Source organism: Seriola aureovittata, chromosome 14 (genome assembly GCF_021018895.1).
Source record: "Seriola aureovittata isolate HTS-2021-v1 ecotype China chromosome 14, ASM2101889v1, whole genome shotgun sequence".
NCBI classification, from domain to species: Eukaryota; Metazoa; Chordata; class Actinopteri; order Carangiformes; family Carangidae; genus Seriola; species Seriola aureovittata.
In genome coordinates, this window is record NC_079377.1 from 15,282,731 (window position 1) to 15,308,913 (window position 26,183).

A 26,183-nucleotide genomic window follows, 5' to 3' on the forward strand; every position below is an offset into this window, starting at 1 on the left:
CTTTGTAGAATTGCTTAAAATCCAGATATGTGTTCATGATGTGACTAATGGGTTATTATGAGAAGATTGCTTCAGAAAGAGTATTGGAGCCATTTTTCTTTCAGTACTCAGTCAGCAAGCTCTCCAGTTTCCCTGTTCATTAAGTTTGAAGGAACATTGTTGTTAGCCTATGTAAATGAGATACAGCGTTCCCATGTCAACCAAGAGGAGATTTGGAGGAAGCTGTGGAGAGAAATGACTTGTCTCTTTGGGGTGGCTGGTTGTGCAGGTCTGAGTTTTCTCATGTGAAAGGGATCAAAGCAATCTTACTCAGCCCCCTTAAGAAAGATAGATGTACGAATGTGGGAAATCAAATCCGCTTCAAAAGGGAACACCACTGGGAGCCGGAGAGATGAGAAGGCAGTGAGAGAATAGGAAACCAGTGTGAAATCACTCTTGTTGTTGCACTGTAAGAGCAGAGAACACAGCTGTCTCCTGCTGTCCACAGAGTGTACATGCAAGATGTCTGTCGTTTGGGTACAGTGGGTTCAATGTCTGCACAGATTTGGAAGAAGGCAATTAACCAAATACAAACTGTACAATGTGTGCCAACGAGCAGAGAGAGAAGCGAAAGAGAGGGAAATCACCCTCGCAAATGAACAAGCGTTAGTCTGAGTTAGAAATTTTGATTTTGTCAAACACGCTTTGATATGATAGTGTTGATGTCTGAGTCCCCTCCCGTCCCCTTAGCATATGCTATGAAAGCTGATTTCACAGCTTATTGCCTGCTCTGAGAATAAGCCTTGTGAAGAAGGTGTGACATCAAATAGCTCAGACAGACAGAAGCAAAAAAAATACCCTCTTATTCCTCGTAGTGACACCTTACCTTCCTGTAGCTCAGACTGGAGGGTGTGTGCTATGGATCTGCGTGAGCAATGCTCGCCAAGGAAGGCTCAGCATACAATCTCTATGCACAGCTTTGCTTGTAATTTCCACTAGAGCCTGAATAGGTGTATTTACTGTAAATCCTGTCTGTCAGTTTGGTTCAGACACCATAATGTATGGAGCTGATGCAATGTCTGTGATGCATTTTGCTGACAGTTTGACTCTTCAGAGCTGGTGACTTGGAACTTTGGTGATACAAGGTTATAACTTCTGGCAAGGATGTTTTGCTCACCTGTCTGCACAACGTTATCCCAAATAAATTCCACCTGAAATGTATTTCCTCTTGTGTGTATGAAATATTCACCCCCTGTAGAGTTGGAAAGATGTTTTTATGCCTCCGTGCCGGCAACAGCAATGGCTGGAGGCATTATGTTTTCATGTTGTCCATCCCTACATACATCCGTCCGTGCCTTTCTTGTGAACGGAATATCTTAGTAACGTCTTGAGGCAATTTCTTCAAAATTGGCACAAACATTCACTGGGTCTCAAAGATGAACTGATAAGATTTTTATGGGTAAAGGTCAGTTGAAGTTGAAGGTCACAGTGACATGTTCTTTTGAATGCGATATATCAGGAACGCCCAGAGGGAATTTCATTTCATCTGTCACAAACAGAGGTCACTGTGACCTACCAAAAGGTGGTCAAGAATAGTGGATGGGTTCATCTTAAATTTGATTGCAGTAGTCATAAGTAATAGGGGCTAGGCTGCTCAGAAAACACTTTCTACATAATCTTTTATTCTGAACATATTAAAACATGTTTACATTGAGTCATATTTTCACCAAAATGAAGTACACTGCTATCGTTCTGGGCTCTGCGCACGGCATGAATTCCCCATCAAATTATACAAAGATTTTACACATGGAGGTAAATTAACTGAAGACCCTAATTCCATGATTGATTTTGGAGTAATCCAGAAGTAACATATACATTCAGATCGATTCAGATAATGCAGTGGATTGTCATTTACTGTCAAAAAAATATTGGATTTCAAAATTAATGTGTCATTCAAAAATACTGACCTAATGATAATGCTGTAGGTAGGTAGGTGTGTGTGTGTGTGTGTGTGTGTGTGTGTGTGTGTGGGGGGGGGGGGGGTCACAGCTGTGCATGCGTGAGGGCTGAAAGGCTCTCTGAAATGAAAAATCATGAAAAGACACAAATGAAAAATCATCTCTTTCGTTTTTTTTTTTTTTATGTCATGTCTAGGTGGGCAGGCAATAAGGCTTGACAGAAGATGCAACGGGGGTGGTGGCTCGTCAGATGGCTGGGGACAGGAATGGCAGTCCTCTCTTTGCTAACCCACAGCTGGGGCCAGGACACAGAAGGTATGAGCAGCCAGCACTGAGGCGAACGCCCTCAGGCCTCCCCTTCTTCAGTTAACTGTAGTAACTTGTAATGTGGACAAGGCAATGTTTCTTTCTTCAGTCAGAAAGCCAGATTTGTGGAAAAATCTTTGTACAACAGCATTACACTGTTGTTTCTGATACATTATGTGCCAAACTGAGGTGTGAATCACTTGAGCAATTTTACAAACTCACGCTAAATAGGCCAGAGGTAAAACTCATTCTGAATTATTAAAAAAATTATTTTCTAGCTCAATGGTCTTTTATTGCTAAATATGTTTATATATTTTGTATCTATTCACTGGTAATATTTAATATTGTTGGTCTGTAAAGAGACTTTCCACCTCTTCAGGACTGTGTGGTGTGAATGCTGTCTGCAAAATCATACATATGAATATTACCTGCTCATATATTGCTGACAGACATCTATGAGTCTGTTATTGAAAATATTTTCCTATTGTAATAGAAATGATAGATTTTGTTTAACTCAGTACATAAAACTTTCATGAAAAATGTTTGAAGTCATTGAAGCTGAGGAGGGCCATAGAGATGTTGCTTTCAGGTGAGCTTCTACACACCATGCATAATGCTTCAGTGCAAAGGCCTTTACTTTCACAGTATTCTCCCCATCCTCCCTTTGAAATTTACATGTTTTTCAAAAGACATTATTTAAAGAGAGGGCGTAAATCCAGCTTTCTTCCTACACAGTTCACTGATTGTGCTAAGAGGATTCCCCTTGTAGTTTCATGTTTAAGTTCCCACATTACAGTGGGAATCTTAGCATTTATAGTCTCAACTCACTGACTTTGTAGCAGATGCGAGTTAAAAGAGTTAAAAGATTGGCAGGTCTTTAAAGACAGTGCTGAGGGGAAGCTGCACGTGCACAGATACATGCTTTAATTCCCCTGTGTGGCAATATTGCATATTTAGGTTAATTGTAAGATGCTGTGATTTTACCTTTATCCTAACCCTGTTTCCTTCTTTCTTTTCCTGCTTCCCAGCCTGCCTTGACAAGCTCACTAAAGCATTTTTAGATTGGAGTATAATGTCTGCTTACTGTCATTTAGATCAAGATTCTATTTTGAGAGGTTTTCTTCATGGCTTTGTATGATATCATTTTAGAAGAGAAATGACTTGCTTTATGACTGAGCCTTTGAAGGTGAACAAGTGCCTTGTGGTTTCCTCTTTAGATGAATTTCACTCTGAGGCTCTGACCACATTAATAGACAAGTAGTGTTGTGTGTGTGTCTGAAGAGTGAGGAGACCATTGACCCAAAACATAACAGCTGTGGAATTCAAGAATAGCCCTATGGAATATGGGTTTATGAGTAATTTATTTTAGAACTTGCAATGGCTTCAGTACACAAAGATATTATTCATTTTAAGTGTCTGTTTATCAAAGCTTCATATGGTGCCGGTGGACATGCAGGACAAGTTGTCCTTATTAAATAGGTTCACTGACCTTGAGGTAAAATTAATCTCTGCTTCACCAAACTTGTGTTTGCTTGAGCTAATGTATGCTAATGTTGCAGAAGTGTCAGTGCTTTCCAGCTCTCCTCTCTTAGCTTCAGACATCAGAGTGTAGAGACAGAGGCAGCAGGTTTCCAGGGAATATTCACATGGAAAATGAGAAAGGATTTTAACGTGCAGACATAGCAGCAGTGTTTTGTAATTTCTTATTTCTAGTTACATTTTTGATATAAAATCAGTTCAATGAAAATGTCTTTCTTTGAACATTGTGCTTTACAGTTTAAAGTTGTCAGACTATATATATTTCGGAGTAATCAGAGTTGACCTCCCATACATTTCCAGAAACTGTGAAACAGGTAAATTAACAAGTTGCCTCTACTTGTTTGAACCCACCCGTCACTGCAAAACTATGTTTATATACTACTAATTAGCTCTGTCAATTGTCTTTTTGGGGATTGTAATTGGATTATGTTCCCTGGCAACCTTTTGTTCTCATGTAGGAACGCTACATTTATACACTGCACACTAGGAGGTCAGTTTGGTTCAAAACGCAAGACTAAAATGGGAATCCCTACCTGGTCCTCCGTGTGGTTAGGTTTAAGCACCAAAAACAATAATGTTAAGAGTAATCATGTTGTGTCTTGTGATTCAAGTTAGTGTTGACTTTTTCACCACAAACTCTTTTATAACCTTAACCAAGTGCTGCGGGTGCCTAAACATAACCAGAAAAATGTTAACCATGCTTGAGTTGTTACAAGCAGATATTGCAGGAGAAGCAAATTAAATACATTGTCAGTAAAAGGTCTGCTGCAAGGTTCAGTATCAGCACTTTGCCACTTGATAAATGCATTAGGCATTGTATTTTTGGAAAATGTAATCTGGGCAGCATTACACTTCTTAAAAAAAAAAAAAACATGTATTATTAGTATGTAAGAGTTTCTAGGAGACAAGGTTGTTAAATCAGTTTCGCTATATTCAACTTCAGGCAGTCCTTTAAATGGGGAAAAAAAACATGTTTTGATTCTTGAGCATGTACTTCTTGAAGTTAAATCGTTACTGTTGCATTGCCATCCTCTGTGTGTTTTTGCAGGTAACACCATGTTTACTATCATTTACTTTGCAATAGTAGACCATCAAAATGGTCTCTGTACTGACTATGATCACACACTGTCCTGGCAGGGCTTCATCCCTGCTTTTTTCTTTAAATCTGACATTGTCCTGTGACCACCGTAAAGGCTTTTTTCTGCTGATTATGGATGTGGCTGCAGCCTGTAATTTGACTCGTAGCAGACAGAAGTAATCATGTAGGGTGCGATAGAGTATATCAGGGTTGTTGTGGTTTGAAGGGTGAAGGCGAATGTGGGTGCTGTTGCTGCCTCTCCTCGCCACTGTTACCCAGGGATGATCTCAGTTAGAGTGGGGATTTTCCCCTCCCTCAACACCACATCCCTCATCTTCTCACTCATAAATCTCCCTGCTCTGCTCACCTCAAGGCGCCCTTGGCTTTTGGCTCTGTCAACTTGTTTGTTGTCTGTCTATCAAATGAAAATAGCCACCAGAAACTTTTAGGCAGCAGGGAGCTGTGGAGGCAGCGGATGTCACAGTGTCTTTCAGGTCTTTATTTAATTAGCAGGGAGACACTATGAATCTCAGACTTCTGATTAATATGAATGTGGACACAGTGTGAGAAAAGAGGGCTGACCTTGAGAAACATTAGGATTTCTTAAACTAATCAATTAGTTGATTTAATTGGGGGAAAAAAGCAATTATTCAGTGGTATTGTTCCTCTTCATTAATGCATTCATGCAGGGTTCTCTTAAAATGTGTTGCATATTAAAGACAAAACTGTATTTATGAATACTACTGTGTGCTAGTTTCAAGTAATGACCGCAAACAACTATTGAGCAAAGGATTTCTTTGTCTGGCAAGACAATAATGACCAATAATGAGTGATTAGTCTCAACTAATAGGGTGTAGCCATTAAGAAAATTCAAGAATTGTTCTCTTCCTCTTTTTCTGTTTCCTTTCTTTTGTTCTCCTGCCACATTTCCTCTGTATTATATCCCTTTATTCCTTTCCTTAACACACTTCCTGCTGTCATTTTTCAATAATAATCCTCTCTTCCATGTGCCATCCTTTTATGTTCTCATGTTCTCCCCCTGATTTCGTATCTTCTGACTCCGCCGAGGATCATTTTAGACTACATGTGCACGTAAATCCTGCAGCACATCTCATGTATGTCCATCGATCCCGGAGTGAGTGGAGAGCAGCACGCCTAGCAGTTTAACAAATCGTAATCAAAGGTCAAACTTCAATCCAAAGCACAGCGGTCAGATGCACACCATCTCTACCTCCAAATCCCTCTGTCGATAAATCCACGTCAGACAAATGCATGTATACACAAACATGCCCAGCTGTATTTGTGTGTCTGTGTGTGTGTGTGTGTGTGTGTGTGGCGAGGTGTGGATTAGTTAATATGCTCATGCACACTTCTGCCATGTGACATCAGCCTACCTTCTTGTCTCACACTATTCCTATCTCTCTGCCTGTCTCCCTCTCTTTCCCTCTCTTCCCATCTGCACATCCATTCTGACCCACAATTGTTTGTCTATTTTTGGGATTGTCTGATTAGGGGCCAGATGTGCAGACTGTGTCTGGCTACAGCAGAAGCCTGTAGAGTGGGGGAGTAGTGGAGTGACAGCGGGAAGGGGTTTTTAATCTGCTCGCCAGTAGGCTGTAATCAGGCTGTGGGAGCATGAGAACGGAGGGGGCCACTCTTGGTAAGACTGGACCCTGTGCTGCCTGGTATCTGTACCAACTTGCCCATCCTGGTGCTCCGTTTGTGAGCGTGCTGAACTGTTCACCGGGAGTGTGATTGCAACCTTTACCCTCCTTCCTGTGTGGTTAACCTCACAGAGAGACAAGATAGGCAGCAGTGAGTGGGGAGTCTGAAGAAGAGCAGGAGGGGGAGCCTCTGCAAGGGATTACACATCAGTAAAGTAATCCCCTTCTCTCTTCCATTATCAGCCACTAATTTACAAGATGCTGCAGGAATTCATTTCCACCAATTTCAGTTGTTCATCATTGCTACAATCACTACTGCTGCTTTGTTCACCCCCCACCCCCCACCCCCACCTTTCCCTTTCTTCACTGCCTGTTTCTCATTTTCTTTCTGTTTCATAACAACATATTTTCCCCACTTGTGACCCTTAAAAATAAATACATACACGCAATTACAGGAGCCCCATAGAGAAACCCAAACCTCTAACGATTTGTTAGAGGGTGAGATTTGGAGAGAGAGAGAGAGAGATTGGGAGAGAGACACCGAGAAAGAGGCAGTGATTGCATTCCTGTGCCAAACATAGGCACGCTGCAAGAGGAAGCACACAGCACTGTCTGTCCCCACATTGATTTAGCTGTTTTTTCCTCTCAAGTAAAGGGATGGCTGAATGTCTATATGTAAGGGGGTTGGGGCTGTAAGATTTTGGTGGTTCATAAAAGAAAACTGACTCACAGATTTCGAAGTATTGTTTTGTTTTGAGTTGTGTTTGAATTCTTGAATTGTTTGCTGCTGTGATCCTTATTGGTTTGTAACTGTGTCAGATTTGTTGTCTTGGGGAAGTGCAGTGGCATGAGATCAAAGCTGCAACAATCCCTTCACCATAAAGAAAAACAAATTACTGTTAGATTCAGATGCTCGGCTTCTATTTGGAATTGCGTATTGCTGTGCAAGTGTGTAAAGGCGTAAAAGTCCCGGCAAGAATTAATTTAATCGTACATAAACTGGAATAAATCCACGATTGTCACAACCCAAAACGTATGTTCTCATGTGTACTTGCCATGTTAAAATGATTTTTCTGTCATGATTTAAAATCTCCAGCTAAATGAATTTCTCTTTTACACATGTAAGACATTTCTCCCTGATGATTTGATAATACAACTTTTTGTCATTTTTCAAATTCAGTGTTAGATGCAAAAAATTAGTCCACCACATAATATACTAATGTTACATTGAAAAAAAACGATGCACTGCTACATATCAAAAGGTAAACTAAGAAAAACCTCATCAGGTATGCAAGGCAGTATGCAACTAAAATGTTTGCAATGACTCAAAAAATGCAACTTCAAAAATAGCGTGCCATGTTTGTTTCCCTTACTACACTGCCTGAGACTATTTCCATATGAAAAAATGGAGATTGAATTCTGCCAAATTGCTTTAATTTCTCCTGTGTTGTCACAGCAACAGTCAACATCTGAAGTCCTAATACTCTATAAGCTCCAAGTAGCTAAACCTACCACTCAGATCTGGACTATAGACTGGTATTCATAAAATCTTCAGTGCTAATAAAGGTCCATTGAAAACCAATTTCTTTTAATTACTGTTAAATTGTTGTAATTGTGTTAATTTGAACTTTTTCAGCAACTCATTGCAGGCTGTGATAACCATGTTACAGTTAAAACATGGCAACTGTTTTGCATATGTGCAGGCAGCCGTTTTCTCTTGTAGAAATTATTTTTGTAATGAAACTAGCTTTAAACATTTCTACATTTGGTATAAAAAGCTGTTTTTATAGAGCAATGCCTGTTCTATTACTTACATGCTATAAGTAGTACTTCCTTTGTGAGGCTAATAATGTTTGGTTTTTTTGAGTGTATGTCTTAAAAAAAACAAAACGTACAAAATAATTTGTTTGAAGCATTTGGCCCTCCATGTGATAATGGATACACACATCAAATACACAGTTATTTATACAAAACAAACATGAAACAACATTTATATTAAAACAAAAAATCTAATCTACAATATGAACAACAGGATTCACTCATCTAAACATTTACAGGCCTTGAGACATGACAAAGGAATGACCTGTGGACTGTACTCAGAACAACAATGGACCTTTACTGTATAATGTAATGCTCCAGCCCCTGTGGACAACTGGCCACAGCCCCCATTACTACAACAGACTGCTCATCTGTTTCGACCTGCTGTCTGCCCATGAGCAGCCATTACCTGGCAATGTGTGCCACTGGACAGCTGCCCTTTGTCCATCTCAATGTCATTTGCCAGGCCCTTCTGGACCTGTCCCAGAATGCCCCTCTGCCCCACTAGACATAGATCCATGCAAAATAAACAATCCAACTGGGAAATTAAAACAATGTCCCTGTTTGTTCTGTCTCCACTGTCCTCGGCTCTCTGCCAATCCAGGAATTAGTCCTAACTCTAACCTCCAACCTTCAAGTTTTTTAAGTAAGATGCTGGTCAAACCAGAGGTCGGCAGAGAGCCCTCCCTCAGGTGGACCAGCAGCTCTATGGCTGAAAGAGATCTCGAATGATCTCATCCAGATTTTCCTCTTCTTGAAAGAAGAACTTTACATAGGCTCCATCAGACATCCCTTTATCATCACATAGAGCCTGATATTTATATGAAAGGATAGTCACATTTATGATTGTATATAGATATACAGTATGAGACGTTTTATGATAAGAGGAACCTTGTGCTGAGTTGGCAGTTTGCCATTCATCTAAAGGATGAGAAATGAGTTCCTACTTTCCTCTCTGTTGCATCTGCCCTTTCTCAAGAATCTCTCTCTCTGTCTCTCTCTTATTTCACCGTCTCTCCTTTGCCAGTTTTTGATGAGTGCCTGGCCACATCTAGAGAGAGCAAGTATGTTTTTCTGTAAATGTGAAATGATTTGCATTGCTTAGTTATTTAAGTCGGATGCTTTGTAGGTTTGTTGTAAAGGTGTGTCAGAGTAATTGGTGCAGTGCAGCCTCCCGGACCACATTGCTTGTTAGGTTTAGTTTTTTAAGGTTAAGTCTTTTTTTTTTTTTTTTTGAGATCTCCCCTCTTGCTAGCAGGAGTTTGATTTATCGGTTGCTAAAAAGGTGCTTTTGCAGATGAAGGCACAGGAAAGCACAGGCTATTGAATCGAGTGGCAGGTAAAAATGCCTTTTGAAACTAAATGTCAGTGAGCAGAATTCATCTCGCCACTGCCTTGTTGCACCAGTAATGTAGCAGTCAATGAGCTGCCTTGTGAAGACTTGAATTGCTCAGGAGGCTGTCTGCATCTCAGACCATTTAATTTGAAAGAACAATGTATAGAAAATGAAAGCTTTCATTTTGTCCACTATAAGAGTACGTACACACCCTTTGCATTCCCCAAAACACCTTTAGGTTGACTCTTAAAGTATTCCTACCACTGCCTGAGCCAAAATGAATCTCAACACAGTTTAAACATTTTGATTCATTGTGTTATATTCACTATTTGTTTAGGAAGTAAAGTGTGTTTAAAAGTCCTCAAGTATGACGCAGTTGCTGTTTTTAAGAAGGAAACTATTAAACGGGCATTTTAATTGTTTTATTTGCGTTGTCTGATCAGTTCTGCTCAGCTCCCAGTCCTTTTGTCGAATGCTATGGTTTTTGTGCGGGGGAGACTGTTGTTTTGTTCAATCACAAACATTTTACAAATTGATTGAAGCTTGCTTGCATCCATTTTTTTCTCCCTTATCCTTCTGTGCCGCAAGCAGTTACCGTTTTGTAATTGAAGTTTTCAACGTCTTCAAGTCAACATTGTGTGGATAATTCATGAGAAAATCTCTTTAGGTGAGAGCAAATTACCCCGAGGTCAAAATTAGAAAATTTTGATTATCTTTTGATAAGGCCTCTGAAGTGTACAGTGCACTGATTACCTATTAGTGATTGAATGCTGCTTGTTGCATTGTTATGATTCCCCTCTTTTTTTCTTTTTGAATCCCTGGCTCCACCACCTCCCAGAACTCAGAGAGATTTACTGAACAACAGCTTGTTGAGTATCTGCTGAGGACTTGCAGAGAGCCACTACAGTCACTGTAAAAGCTAGTGAAATATGTGGAAGTACAACATTTGATAGTGAGATTTTGTGTTTTGTTAAGGGCAAAACATGACCTCAAGCCTTAGTTGTTCCATTTGAAGCTAAAAAAAAACCGAATCAAATTATTGTACAAACATGTAACAGTGTGCAATCTACCTACCTTGACTGGACTTTACTATTTAGGCCTTACGTTTTTTCTCCTTAACCATTGGGCTTGTGACTGAACCTCTGATATAATACTTAAATATTCCAAACATCATAGAGATTTACTCAGTTCTGGCCAAGAATGAGCTATTTTTCTCTCATCGTTGAAGTGAGTTTGGAGAGGTTTGGAGATCCAGGCTCCTCGGTCAGTATATTATTTTTATTCCGCTTTTCTCACACATGTGCACAATATTAATGTGTACATTTGATGACACATTACAGCCTGACCCTATTGAGAAGAAAGGGCACAATCAAAACTATTTACGCTGCCATGTTACATGTTAGCTACTGTTATGCTGATAGTGTCTACCAACCAATCAAACTGCATATTACTACACTGCTGACATGAAAATGTACAAGCACAGGCTGCAGAAATGTTGTATTAGTATAATGTACAGGTGTTGTGACACAGTCCAGCTCTCACTCAGTGATTGGAAATAACTTGGTTGGAAATTTCGCAGCTAGGATTCTATATGAGGTAGCCTTGCATTTGATTTGCCTTCTAGTCTTTACCTTTTCCAATGTCTGATCAGGCTGAATACTGCTCACTGAGTGGTTTTTGACCATTGTGTATATAAGATGCAGCGATGACTGTAAAACTGTGGAACATTTCTTTCATCCACTGCTACAGATTGTAAGCTTACTCTTTTCCAATGGTATTGATTTATGTCAAGACCAAGGCCTACAGCTCTTTCTAACAAAAAAAAAATCCTTGCAACTAGAATATTTTATACAAGAAATAAAGCTGATAAGAGGCGCAGACTTTCTATTCTAGAATCAGGTTACTGTTAAAAACACACACACAAGTGCAAGGCTGGTGAACAGTCTTGTTGAAAACCTACAGACCTCAGTAACTGAGCACCCCATGCTGCTGCGTACCCCTCTCCCTGAGCTGTGTGATCAACTTTGTCTTTTATCTAGCTCCCACTATTCTGTTCTGTGCTGTTTTTGACTGGTTACCATTTGAAACAACTGCATCTATTTTCTTCTTGATTCTCCTCTGCAGTTTGAAACACAAACTTTTCCATGCAACAAATTAACTTTGTTCTGCTACAATTTTCTCTTTTTTGAATCAAGTCAACCTGATCCATAGATCCTAAATCAAGCATGCAGTTTTCTAGGATTGATAATGGGCTGTCAGATTGGTGGATGAATGTATTACTAGTTTTCCTTTCATATATGTTTACTATTATTTGAAAGGGTCTTAAGTTTCATCCAGCATTATCTGGAGTGCTGCAGGAGGGGTGTGTGGGTCGGGTAAGACTATTTGGCTCATTCTTGTATGAGCACAACGAGCCACTGGGAAGTGAATTGGAAGGAAAACATTTTTCATACTCTCATGTTACTCTGCAAAGCTTTTTAAATGGAAGGAAGGCTTAATGTAGTGTCATTAGAAAATATCCCCCACTGCTAAAAGGTGTAAATGTGGTGAGGTTCTGATCATTTCACTTTTGTTGCAAACGACTGAACAGGCTTTGTTGCTTCGAGTTTGTGCCTGTATGCGTTTGTATTCACATGCATGTGTGTGTGTGTGTGTGTGTGTGTGTGTGTGTGTGCCTTACTTCCTCAGTGCAATATATGTTTGTGCTCTGATCGCAATAGAAGACTGTTAGCACTGCAAATGGAGGCTCTATTCTTTATCTCTGCTTGGTTCTGCCTTTTGTCTTCAAAGCAGACTCTTCACATTTCTCTCTCACTGCTGCAACTACCACTTAAAGCTACACACACACGCACACGCACACGCACACACACACACACACACACACACACACACACACACACACACACACACACGTGCCTGAACACACACATGCAAAACTAACAAAACAGGCCGTCTGTGATACCTTGAAAAGCTTCTCAAAATCAGCACAGGCAACTTTTATTCCACACACTCATACACGCACACATGTGCACACTCTTTCTGCTTCATGCAGAGTATATTCTGTCAGAGCAGATTTGCATACTTATTTTGATGTTGCGTGTTGTTTATGTCTCCCGATTGCGAGGTGTGACCCACTTGCCTTGTTCATTTTGTCACTATTAAAAGAAAACCTCATCCTGCTATTTCCTCAGCTGATGGTTACAGGTTTTCTAATTGCTATAAAGTCATGGAACTCTGAAAATGAACAGTGTACACCTCAGAAATTAGCATGTGCTGATAATTGTTCCTCAAGGATTTTATACTAGAAAAAGGTTGTGTATCTTAAAACATATTGCATTCCTTGTACTGACAAAGGATTCACATATGGACCAAGACAAGATCCTTGCATGGATGTAAATCTCAGCTTTAAGGTCTGCATTACAAAAAAGTCCACATCATGACCAAATTAAAACTAACAAAAAGCTGTTAATGCTGTTAATGGTTTCCATGAAATATTCCATATTGTAGCCCCAGGTTTTCATTGCCATTTAACTGCAAATTATTGTGGGTATCTGCACTTTGAAAACAGCAATAATTAAACATGCAGCAACATCACATCCTAAGGTTTTTATCTCTGATTATTATGCACTTTTAAACCACCACATTAGTGAAGGCTCATGGGTATGCATATTTAATAAGAAAACTATCTACTGTTTTGCACCTGGCAACAGGTGCATAGTTGCACAACATAACTCAGGGAACAGAAGGCGGGTGTGAAACACTAGAGCGCTGACTGCTGGTGTGGTGTCATTGACCATGTGTCTATTTTTCTTTCCCTCTCTGATTACATGTAATGAAAGAGGACACCACCTGAAAGCAGGCTGCTTGAGATTCAATATCTTCCAAAATGGAGGTAGAGCGAATTAAAAAAAAGAAAAAAGAAAGAAAAAAAGAAGAAGAGAGAAGAGCTGGGAAAAGACACTTAAAAACTTGAATATGGGTTTCAGTGTTGCTCCATGCTGTTTTTTTCCTTTTCCAGAACACAAGCCACCACTTAATTTACCAAGAAAAAGTGTTTTGGTTTTTAAATTGATTCATTTTTGTAATGCTCCTGTCTACCTCTCTTGTGGAATAATGTCAGCCGGCAGCAGCTGGCAGCAAGAAGGGATCTGCTGGCCATATTTGCAAAAAACCTGTGTGTGGTTCACTAACATCCATCATTTCTCTAGTGAAGGCTTCTACAGTGTTTCCTCCCTGAAACTGCCTCTTTTTTCTGCTATTTTCTAATATCTGCCCTTTTTTATAATGATCTTTTTTCTCCTTTGCTAACATCAGAGCTGTTCTTCAACCAACTGTTTCATGCTTTTCTTCTCTTTCATGCTTCTGCTCTGCTTCCCTCTGGCTCCACTAACCCCTGACACCTTCAGACTGGCAGTATGAGGGTAAGAGGTCAAACATCAGTTTGTCTATTTTTCTTTTATTTCATATTACTCCTATAATGTCTTTCACTATTTCCCCCTACCTCTACCCCCCCCTTCCCTGTTGAAAGACATATATTCCTGAAGTTTCCTCACATCAGCTGCAGAGCGCGTTGCCTTGCAGCGTCTATTCCTCAACACTAGACATCTCCCTTCCTCCTGTCTCCTCCTCTCCACCTCTCCTGCTGCCCCATCTGGTGCTGTCTGTCAAGCTGCCATTACCTGAGTCCTGTGTGCTTGTACCATCTAGCTGCTCTAACCTCCATCTGCGAAGCCACTCTCGTCAGTGCTCGGCTTATGGTGTTGCCTCATACTCTGACCATCTCGTTTGTCTGGTGTCAGTATCGTAGAGTCCATTCCTGTTGATGTTTGTGTGGTAGCAGTCGTTGATGTCACCTTCTATAAAAAGAAGTGTCAATGTGAAAACTTATGGCATGACAGAAAAACACTGAAACAACATTTTGAGCTTTATTTCCTCAGACCAATTAAGTATTTACAAGGCCAGTGATTGTATGTCAGTCATTTTTGCAATGTTCTAGCATTGCTGCTGGCTACAGTCAGTGAATACTGTATATCAATCCTTTACTCCAAATTCTATGTCAGGAAAAGTAAAGAAGTATTAGCAGCCAAATCTACTTTAAGTATCAAAAGCAAAGTTGCTCATTCTGCTGAAAATGGGTTCTTGTAACTGATTCATGATTTTATATTACTTCATCAATCTTTGCTTTTTCTGTGAAATATTGGATCATTTTAATTTTTTGGGGCTCAACGGACATTTGTCTCATAGACATCTGAAACGTGCCGAGGGGCCCCAAGTAGACACTGCTTTGTTTGTAGTCACAAGGCAAAAAGTTTGGGATCCACAAGTTTAATCTTTAACAATGCTTTGCATTTTTAAAAGCTTTTGATTTGCTTTGTTTGAAATGTAAAGTCTATAGCTGTCAAATAAATGCAGCAAAAAGTACATTTCCCTCTGAAGTGTAGCACAAAGTAGCATAAAATAAAACTCAAGAAAAGTACAAGTATCTCAGTGTTATACTTCAGTACAGTGCTTAAGTAAATGTACTGTTGATATGAATATGTTACTGTTGTATATCGCCACATTTTTGCTTCGATACTGAATCTATTTGTAATTCTTGTATTTTATTCAACCTAATATGCAGTCATTTTCATAAGCTGCCATGAAGGACAAAATTAAGTAAATTGAGAGTAAATTATTTAAATATAGCGAACAGCTTCTTTTAAGTTAATTTTCTTCTTCCCTTTGTGTATGCAGAATGTAAGCTGTCCCGACCAGGCCCCCCTGCAACCATAGTGACCATTGACGAGGAGAGCCCCAACGGTATGTAGCAAGCAGTCGCCCACGACACTCTTTACTTATCTCTACTTCCTCTTTATTCAGTATTCCAGTATGGCAAATGCCTCTGCACTCAAGTGGCATAGATTACACTGTTGGGATTGGTTCTGTACTACAGTGAGTGTTGCTTTGGTAATGCAATACATATTAATACTTCCCTGTTCAGTGTTGTGGTGTAAGAGAGTACAGTCGCTCCGCTGATGGCACTTGGGGCGGGTTGGTAACAGGAGATGTTTTGTCAGATGCATTGGATTGTCATTTTGATTGTATTTTAAATTATAGATAATAAATTCTAGTTGTTCTTGGTGTGTGTATTGCTCTGCTTTACCACAGTAAACTGAGGTGTGTCAGTGTGTGTGTGTGTGTGTGTGTGTGTGTGTGTGTGTGTGTTTGTGTGTGTGTGTGTGGGTCTGAGTGAGTGAATACAGATGGTGTTTGGCATACAGACGTGACATGGGGCTCCATTAATGAGTAGTCTGCTCCCTGCGCAGGTTGTCTTTACTGTGGTATTCCTGTGCTACAGCAGCACAAGAATCACTGATGCATAGAGCAAACACGCAGCACTTGAGTGGGTCAGGTGAAACTATTCTGCTCCTCCTTCTCTTCTCCTTCCTCATCCTCGTCTGCCTTCTCAATCACCTGCACCCACTTCTCAGCTCTCTGTAGTTTTCCTCTCTATTCCTCCCTCACCCCGTGACTCTTTGCTACGAGTTTTCAGCGTTTGCCATCTGCATTTTGTTGATGAGAGTGTGTGTACGTGCGAATGCGTGTGTGTGTATGTGACGGGGAGCGCTGAGTGCTGCTCAGGGAGGAGCTATATGTACATTGAGGGAATGAGGAATACAGTTCCCTAAATGGAACAGGTGTGTGTTTGTCTCACTCAGTTCTCCCTGCAGATATTAGTACTGCAGGTTAACAGAGTTTAATGAGCAGCTCTCACTGCAGATAGGATCCAGAGCTTGTTTATACAGTGTGAATAGTATGTCACAGATGCTTCACTTCCCTGCTACATGTGCTTTGGGCGCTGCTTTGTGGGTAGTTGCGTGTCTTAGAGAGGGAAATTGTCTGTGTGCATATATGCATACGCCTTATGTGCATATTTGAATCCCAAGAGTATGATTGGGTGGCTCTGTGTCAGATGAGGCCGCCATTCGTCAGTGCAATAGCTTCCAATCCAGCCTGTCATACTGTCTCACCTACTCCTTCCTCTCTGTGCGTGCAGCTGTGATTTGGGGCTTTGATCGATTGCCGGGGGAATGTGTGAGATGGAGGTAACCAAGCCTGCATCCCAAAGCTTCCCTCTGCCCACATGTGCTGGTGCTCTGTGTGTGAGGGATTTGCGCTAATCTTCCTCATAAAGCACTCATTTACCTGGGATATGGGCCTCTTCTGGCTCCACCATCCTTTTATTTATCTCTCCTCGATGAAGCGGCCTAGAGCCCGTCCTCCCCGTAATGGAATGTAAAACAGGCAACCCGCCGTTATTGACCAAAGCAATTATCCTTCTAAATGTGTTTCATCTCTTTTCTTCTGTCACACAGAAACCATACAAATGGCACATAATAAGATTCCATCTTCTCTGAGCATTTGCCTTTACGTTCGTTCATGACAGTGAATGGGAAAGCAAACAACATAATCACCCGTCTGTCTGACTTTGTTTGCCTGAGGTCAGATAAAATGGACAAACAAATAAATATATAATCCTGTTTCCCTTTGCTCCTCAGAACAGATTTCACGAGTCAGAGTCCTTGTTGAAGAGGTATGATAACATTTGCAACTGTCAAGGTACTGTTTTTTCAACAGCTGTTCAGTTATTGATTGTCTGGGCTGGACTTATATTTGACTCAGTTAAGACAATAAACCTTGGCAGAGACAATGTTAAATAAGCTCATGTTCTTGGTTCCAGCTTTTTTTTCATTTCAGCTTGCTGTGTTTTATTCTTGGAGGTTTTCACTTTAGAAAAACGGATACTCACAAGGGGATAGCAACCCAGTTGCTCAAATGAAGCGTAACATGTTTAATTTATCCAAGCTGCTGCATCTGCAGACCCACTGACAGGTGCCAGACACAACACATAAAGTCTCACTCACTTGCGGAGAAGATTTCTATTGGGAGGACAAAGCATGTTTTCCATAGGCTCCTTTGCTTATTCATCCTATGAGCTAAACCCAAAAGCAGTTAATCAGATTGAAGAGATTTCTATCTCACTGGATAGAAGCAGCTGGAAAGCAGCAGAGAGAGAGGGAGAGAAGAGAGAGTGTATTTTCTCACTGACAGAAAGCCTCCTACAACAGCAGTGGGAAATCAGTGTGTCCATAAATGAAGATGCAGTCTCATAGCTTTTATCTTGTCTCTGCAAATTCATGATTTGTATCAACTGTTGCCCGAAGCGTGTGAGGATCCTCTCAACCCTCTGCATATTGAGCAACAGCTTATAGGAAATCAGAAACGAGTGTTGCTGAAGGGCTTTATTAAAGAGAAGTCAATTTAGCATTCTTTTATGTGGTGCATCTGCCAAGGTAGATTCACTCTAGATGCTGATAAATCATGGCATCTTGAAGATGGCCGAATTCCACTTGAATGAGACAAAGTAAAAAATCTTCCACAGGATCATGATGCAAGTAACTATCAGACACTAAAATGCATGTTTGACCTTAAATATTACTCGCTGGAAACAGTGAATGTTCCAAACAAGTGGTTTGATGGGTAATTGAACCTAATCACCAGCAGCAGAAGAATGCAGGTTTCTTGCGTTATTGCACCTTTTCTTTCTCTCAGTATCTCTCAGGTGTTGCTATGATCCAGTGTTTCTCTTCAGATGAGCCAGAATATATATTTCCATCCATTTGGGATTTAGATTGATCCATAAAACTGTTAAATGTTGAATTTCTCGCCAAGGAATTGTGTCTCCATCACATGCACTGGTCTGGGCAGTGTTCCAGTTTCAACATATAGCTGCTGCGATATACCTACACTTAAGTGTTATGACAGGCTCTTTGATTGATTTATTATAGGTCTCTCATTAAGGCTACAGTCATCGTCTTAAGTCTTAAAGCTATGCAAAAGAAAAGTTGATGATAAAAACTTCATGCTCTCAGAGCAAGCTGTTAATATTATGACCTATTAAATAGCACAGTGCAAATTGAGGCCTAGTATGAGCCGGCATGACTCTCTAATTTAAAGGTATTTATTATTTGATGGTTATGAGTCCAGTCTCTTGCAATTTGCATGGGGTTCATATTTTCTATTGTTATATCTGTAGATGTTTAATAAAAAGTCTTTATTTGAATAAGTTATGAAAATTGAGACTTTATCTGAGAGCCGCTCTATCAATAGGCACTCCAACGCAAAGCACTCAGTACTCAGACTGATCATTCATGTGATGAGAAGTACACTCTTTTAGGAGAAAACTATGTCCTTGTCTCGCCTCTGCCTCTTCACGCTCGACTCTGAACTGCACCAAACTCAACCACACAAAACTGATCAGACAGAAAATAAGGTGACAACTTCTCAGCAGTCTGTGTGAAGACGAACAAAGTGAGCCACTTAAAACTTCTGCAGTGTTTCAGCTGTTTTCTCTGGTCTGTTGTCAACTTCTTGCTTTCACCATCTTGTTAGTATCCGAACCATCACAATGCCTGTGAACCCATCAGTTCCTTTTATCCATGCCGGCATCTTTTTCTGACAGTTGCATGATGAAAAACAATGACGTCAAACTCATGGGTTTACGCTGCTGGAAACTTGCAACAAGAAAGAGTCACAGTGCAGAGGTAGAAACGGTCCAAAGCGTGGCTTCATTCCATGAGGAAGGATGATGACAGAGCTAGTTGTATTATCTGACTGAATGGCAGTTTCAAGTAGGATTGAAGTGCTAGCAATATGCTGAAACATTATGCATTCTATAAATTCCAGGAATGTGTTGTATTTGACACTCTATGCATGAGTGCCACTGCTCCCCAACCAAGCAGCACGACTGTTACTTAAGGTAAATAGCCTATGTTATAATAACATTAGCAGGCAGGCTAAGCAGATTTTTTTCTTTGACTAAGCAAACCTACATCAGCATTTCCTATGCACGGTCTGTAGATTAAAACCTGTCCAGTTAACTCGGTTTCAATTTAAGTAAATATTACCATCGAACGCCTACTCCACGCTCCTCAAATTAACACTTTTTTGGACAGACGCCTGTCTGAGTTTCATTCCCTGCAGTAAGTGAGTGGCACGAGATCTTCTTATTTTTTAGACCCGAGACAACTGGTCACAGAGCAGGCTTGACACAGCATTAAAGGTTTAGACGGGACTAAAATGATTGTAAACAGAGAAAATATAGAGTGCCAGAGCTAAATACCATGCAGTCTGTTTAAAGGTCTCTCATCTCATCCAGGATGACTAGCTCTCATAGTGGTGCAGGCTTTTCTCCTGAGGAAAATATCAGGTCCTGTGTCTACTGGTTTGCTTCCTTCATTCAGAGGGCTGGGAGGCAGCCCTAGAAAGTGTTAAATGTGTTAGCAGGTCTAAACAATTAATGAGATGAGCCAGCCTCCGTGAGTGTTTTTCTCAGCCACCATGGACTCATTAGCTCTCTCCTTAAAGTTAATTCAATCCCTCACACTGTTTCTCTCTATCGAGCTTGTCATTAGTTTGACTATACTCTCTGTGGTTTCATTCTTTCACCTTAACATGTAGTTAGTCAGTTTAAAGGCTTCCCCTTTCTTAACATGTGCCTCTTTCATTCTTTTTTCTCTGTTTCCAGATGCTACATCTTCATTTTTGTCCACCTGTAGAGACCACTACCCTTTAAAATATGGATAGAGATTAATACCTTGAGAGATTGTTTTTATGAATTCATTCATATTGGACAGTGGGTTTTAAATCAGAAATTGAACTTCTTGAAGCTCATTTTGAGAATGAAAATTGCACTAAATGAAATGTATACTTCAAATTTAGGGCCAGTTTTCCTGATTTAAAACTAAACTTGGTCATATCCTCCTGAGAAGTCAGTTCAATTTGTTGAACTTTATTATCCAAGGTTATCACAACAGTAACACTAACACTCCAGTTAGACACCTCCCAGGCATGTAGCACTATGCCTTACTATGATGAATCTTCCAACACCAGTAATGCTCAACTCCACTGGTTTCAAACAATGGTAGTTGTCAGCAGGGGAGCAAATTGATGTATGGCGCTTTCAGTGCAGTCCTGTACAAATAGCAAGGGCATAATTTGTAACTCTTTTACCAAGTGGGGTGCAAAAAATCTTGATCCCTGGCTGAAGAGGAGAACGAGGCAGAGTGCTCCACCATTACCCACAAGTGAACAGAGTTAACTCTTTCGGCTCCCAACTTCCTTAGAGGTTTTTTTGCCAAGGAAATATATTTGGCTGGTGTGAAGCTATGCATTTCTGGCAAGAAACAGATTTAAGACAACCCACACATTCAAGGCCAATTAAACATTAAAACCCATACAGCTATGGACTGTCAGTACCATGGTTCAGGTAGAGCACAAACGTCTGGTTTGAGCTTCAACACAGAGATAGAAGATAGAAACTGAAAGAAACAACGAATGAATCTGTCTCTGTGGTGTCTGTTTGCTCACATTAACATGATAACTACAGGCAGGTTAGCTAGGGTTAGCTACCCGGCTACATGCAACAAAGTAGAATCAGCAACAGTTTAATCCCAGTGATAATATCTTATCAACAAAAACAACCCCAGATCTTAGATCAGTGCGACAAATCTTTTTTTCAGTCTGTCGCTTTCATACAGGATTTTCAGATTATGCAACATCCAGGGCCCTATAGCCACTGAGTCATCGGCCTTATAAACTGCAGTGAGATTACATGTAGCGAAACCATGTAGTGACTCAAGACAACTACTTTTTGACCTAGAATAATCTTTTTCATGGAAATAACACTGTCTATACAACTAACCCTTGATAGAGTTGAGAGATTGTATTGTGCTTCAGAGATAGGGAAGCCTTTTCCTAACCTTAAAATCAGTTAACATAAAAAAATCATCTTTTTTGACAGTATGTCTAAAATTCGATTCAGTGTAGTTTGTTTGGTGTGTAGGTTATTTTTTAAATGGTTTCATTTAAAAACATATTGAAAATGTATTTGATATTCTCAAAAGGCTGGCTTTAGTTTTGCTGATCAGGACTTTGGACATTTCTGACCTGCTTCATAATTGCAATTTAGCAGGAGAGGGAACATCTGGGCAAAGTGGGCTGCAGTTACACAGCTGTGAATCTGTTGCTCAAACGAGCACTGCTGTTTTGTCTGCTTTGTCTGTGTTTGTGGGAGACTGATTGCAGACTTTGTGTGTGTGTGTGTGTGTGTGAGAGATACATGAATGGGGACGCGTTGCATTTGTTTGAAAATTGCACTTTTTTTTCTAATTTTATGCAGATGTCTGATTTAGGATTTGAACACACTCTCTGTCCCGTCCCCCCCCCCCCAAACACACACACACACACACACACACACACACACACACACACACACACAGATCTCTATTCAATTCTGTGATCACATTTAGTTGAGATGATTGCTAGGTCATCAATATATAATTAGAGCCTATCTGAAAGGCTGGGATTAGTGCACAACACCTGCTCCTTGTGGATTAGAGAGCAAAAGAGGAGGGCGGGACATTCAGTGAGGCTCGCTTAAACACAACATACATTACACTGTGACTACCTCAGTACAAAATCTGTAATTTTGCACCTAAGAAACCATTATTTTTATGTAACCTGATTTATGGTAAACTGTCTGGTTTCCAGATGCTGAAGGTCTTTGTTTATCAAATTTAAAGTGGCCTCCAACAACCTCTACCTCCTCGTCTACATGACCTTAATTAGACTACTAGTCTTGTTAATGCTATTGTTTTTCTTTAGAAGTGGAGAACATATTTTAGTGTTTGATGTGCAAATAAAGACAGCAATTACGGTATATTGTGGAGATAAACGGTCCGCATAATTACTTCTGTTCCTGTTGTAAATCACTTTGTGCTTATCCTCATTACGCTATAGAAACAGGCCTTTCATGTGTTACGCTGCACCGTATAATTTTTGTATCACCGTACTTGGATCCTCTTGGGTTTTAAATATCAATAGAAAATGTCTCAGAGGTGCAAATAATCTCTGATTCAGATTGCTTAATCTAATTTAAAGTTTTTACCTATGCTTGATGAGAGAAAATCACAACATGTTAATGGTCTGCAGTATATCCACCCAAGCAACTTTGTTTTCTCTCAGCAGATTCCTTTTAAAGGTATTTCATGAGTGCTATCCTTGGTGTGAGCACACAAAGCTCACTGTGCTGGTTTTCCCCAGAATATGGTGGGGAGGTCGATTTAGATTAAAGAAAATTACTGCAAAACATTAACAGTAGCTCGTTGGCTTCTACATGCGAAACCACCATAAAACAGTAAAAGTTGCTTAAAGATTATGTAATGTAATGAGTGAAGCTTTTATACAGAAAAATCAACCTTTTTATATAACTCGCATGACATCCCTCAAAGTTGCAGAGCAAACACTATTGATGGCTTCATCAGTGGAGAGATCCCGGAGCTTTTCCACTAAAACTGTGCCAAGTTTGTGGACACCATAATAATAATGCTGCTTGGGGCAATTTTAATGATCCTGGTATTTTCTGGCTCATAACTGTTGTCTCTTCAATGAAATTGAGGTTACTCAAAACTCCTTGAGTCGTTGGAGTCGCACACAGCTGACTCTAAACAGAAATGTCCAAGGTACCAAGGTATCTGCTCTGTCATGGCCCCTCGTTTTGGATTATTGATTGTATATAGTACATTATACAATAATTTGTAAGACGTTTCCTGTGAGTGTGTGTATATATATATATATATATATATATATATATATATATATATATTTCCATCATGTTTCCAAGAGAAAGCTGCTGGTATTGTGGGATGTATTTATGTTCCTGTGTCCTCTGTAGATAAGATATGGAGCATTCATCAGTTAATTTCCAGCACATTGTAATGGGATCATGGATTAGTTTAATCCTCACATTAGGCTGAACCAACATTAAAGTGATTGGTCATTCATGGTTCATGTTTAGATCTAATTTTCAAGCAATATAAATTTGCAAGCAGAATACATTATATTTTGTTCCACAATAGAAAGGTTACTGTGGAGTTTGAAGCATCTGATCAGTTTTGGATATGATGCTCACACGACTACTTTTATTTCAAACTCACAGTCATGGTTGTAAAACTGTGATGGTATTTGGACTGCACTAAGAGCACATGATAATTTTCAACCTCTGTAGGACAAAGCGCTCAACAAGTCACACACACTAACACACCAGCATGGCTGTAATCTCTTAGTCCTGTTATTTTCCATCTTAATTCTTGGAAATCAAATTGGCAGAATTCTTGATGTATCTTCAAAACATAAGAAATGGCACAATTGTCTTTGGTTCTATATTGAGACAGCACAGTAGGTACAAGTGAGAAGATATTCTTCTGCGACATTTAAAAGGTGCTTATTTCTACCTACAACACAGCTGTGTGCCAAGGCTGAGCCACTCTTGTTTTCCTCCACTCTTTTTTGATCAGTCTGCTGTTAGTTGGGCATAGACAGTAATCACACAATCCCCTTGTTAGTCACAAATGGATGGAATGAAAAATCCCCAAAAAACAACAGTGACATTGACATTTAAGCGGGTGGATACAGTGATGCCTTCTGTTTGTGGGTGGCCATTTTCTTTATAACTGACTTCTTTTGTGCATGTACACATAGTCAGTTTGTTGGGAGAAATCAGGTTACAACAGTAAATTGGAATTTACATGCACTGCAATAACCTTGTTAGTATAAAAACCGTGGTTGGTCAGCAATGAGATTTCTCCCACATGGTACTCTCTGCCATATTTTTGAATGAAGACTGAAAAATACTCAAGTGTATTAGTGAAACTGTACATGACACCTCAGCTTGAAGAGATTTCGGACACATGCCACAGTGGGAAAACAGTGTGTGTTATATGAAAGCACAGCCAGTTATTTTCTTTCTTCAAACAAAATGCCGCTAATGGCCAAAAGAAAAAAAAAATCAGAAATCAAGCTGTACTAAGTTTCTCATATTGACTTCATCTAAATGCAGACAACTTGTTCCCCAGTCACATGTTTATGAACTGCAAATTATATATTTGTTTCTGCTGGATGAATGCAGTTTTATTTTTAATGAGCTTACATTATACGAGCCCTGAGTCGGTCTGACTAGCAGAGGCTGTAAGAGGCTTTGAACAGTTTACAGTATTTCCTTCACTCAAGTTTTCACACTAGAGACAGATGGTGAAAAAGTATTAATTATCAGAATTGCAATATGGCCAAGTGCAATATCCAAATTGCAGGAGCTGAATTTTCTTGATAAAAGGTAAAATGTGTCACAGCATAACAGAAATGAAGCATTGTGCTGCTACAGAGAATGTCTATCAAATCATATTCTCCAGACATAGGGGACATGTTTGTTTGATATAAGCTGCATTTCCATCGCAGGACATTTCCCCAGGAACCAGGAACTTTTGAGGAACTATGCGTGTTTTGACCACAGGAACCAGGGTCTAAATTAAGTTCCGGGGTAATTGATTGACCCCCAAAAAGTCCCGAGGGGTAGTACTTTCCAAAGGTTCAGGAACTTTGGGGGGGGTGTGGTCTGCAGTGCTGAACATTTCTGACTGGTCGAGTACTCGCTGCATTTTATTAACCAAAAGTTCCAGGTACTTTTTGGCGGCTATAGACCTCAACTGATTGGGACTATATGATGTGATTATTATTTTTCTTTTTTTTTTTTTGTACATCACTCAGCCCTCACTCCTGTTGTCATGTGAAGAAGCAAACCCCATTCTTAGTTTTGTGTGGTTATTGCATATTATATCTCACGCGCTTGTAAAATGTGTCACAGTATCTATTTTCGTCCACATGGGAGAAGTCGGATTCCAACAGAATCCTTTAGGTATTGTATTCGTCTAAGAAAGTGATATATTTTTTCATAAAGTATTTATCCAGTTTTAGATTTCAAACTGACTGAATTTCAAAAGGCACAGCTATTCCAGACACATAGGCTGTGCTTTTTATTGTTCGCCAACAGCAGCCTTGCTATTTATTTTAATGCTGTCACTTTAGAATCAGTGCTGATGGCTTAATGTACTTTTCAGCATCATCAGTTAGCTCTTCTTCCACAAAACAATCTCCTGCATCAAAGTAGCCAGGTTTATTTCTTGGACATCACTTGATTGATATACACTTTATTAGGTACACTTGTTCAACTGCTTGTTAATGCAAATACGTGGCATGGTTGTTGTTACCAGACGGGCTGGTCTGAGTATTTCAGACACTGCTGATCTACTGGGATTTTCACGCACAACCATCTCTATGGTTTACAGAGAATGGTCCGAAAAAGAGAAAATATCCAGTGAGCGGCAGTTCAGAGGTCAGAGGACAATGGCCAGACTGGTTTGAGCAGATAGAAAGGCAACAGTAACTCAAATAACCACTTGTTACAACCAAGGTATGCAGAAGAGCATCTCTGAAAGCACAACATGTCAAACCCTGAAGTAGATGGGCGACGGCAGCAGAAGACCACACCGGGTGCCACTCCTGTCAGCTAAGAACAGAAAACTGAGCTTACAGTTGGCACAGGCTCACCAAAATTGGACAATAGAAGATTG

The 26,183-nt window shown here is 40.0% G+C and overlaps 1 protein-coding gene across 4 annotated transcripts in view; it reads left to right on the forward strand.

Moving 5' to 3' along the window:
• Nucleotides 1-26,183, forward strand: part of pcdh15a (protocadherin-related 15a) — a 198,451-nt gene that overhangs the window by 57,471 nt on the left and 114,797 nt on the right. For 2 of the 4 annotated variants that reach the window (XM_056396137.1, XM_056396134.1), the window contains 3 exons: nucleotides 2,134-2,252; nucleotides 14,085-14,099; nucleotides 15,412-15,477. In XM_056396137.1, coding sequence (XP_056252112.1) covers nucleotides 2,162-2,252; nucleotides 14,085-14,099; nucleotides 15,412-15,477 — 172 coding nt within the window. In that variant the 5' untranslated portion in view covers nucleotides 2,134-2,161. The remainder of the gene's footprint in view (nucleotides 1-2,133; nucleotides 2,253-14,084; nucleotides 14,100-15,411; nucleotides 15,478-26,183) is intronic. The other 2 variants (XM_056396135.1, XM_056396136.1) reach the window with 1 other exon arrangement.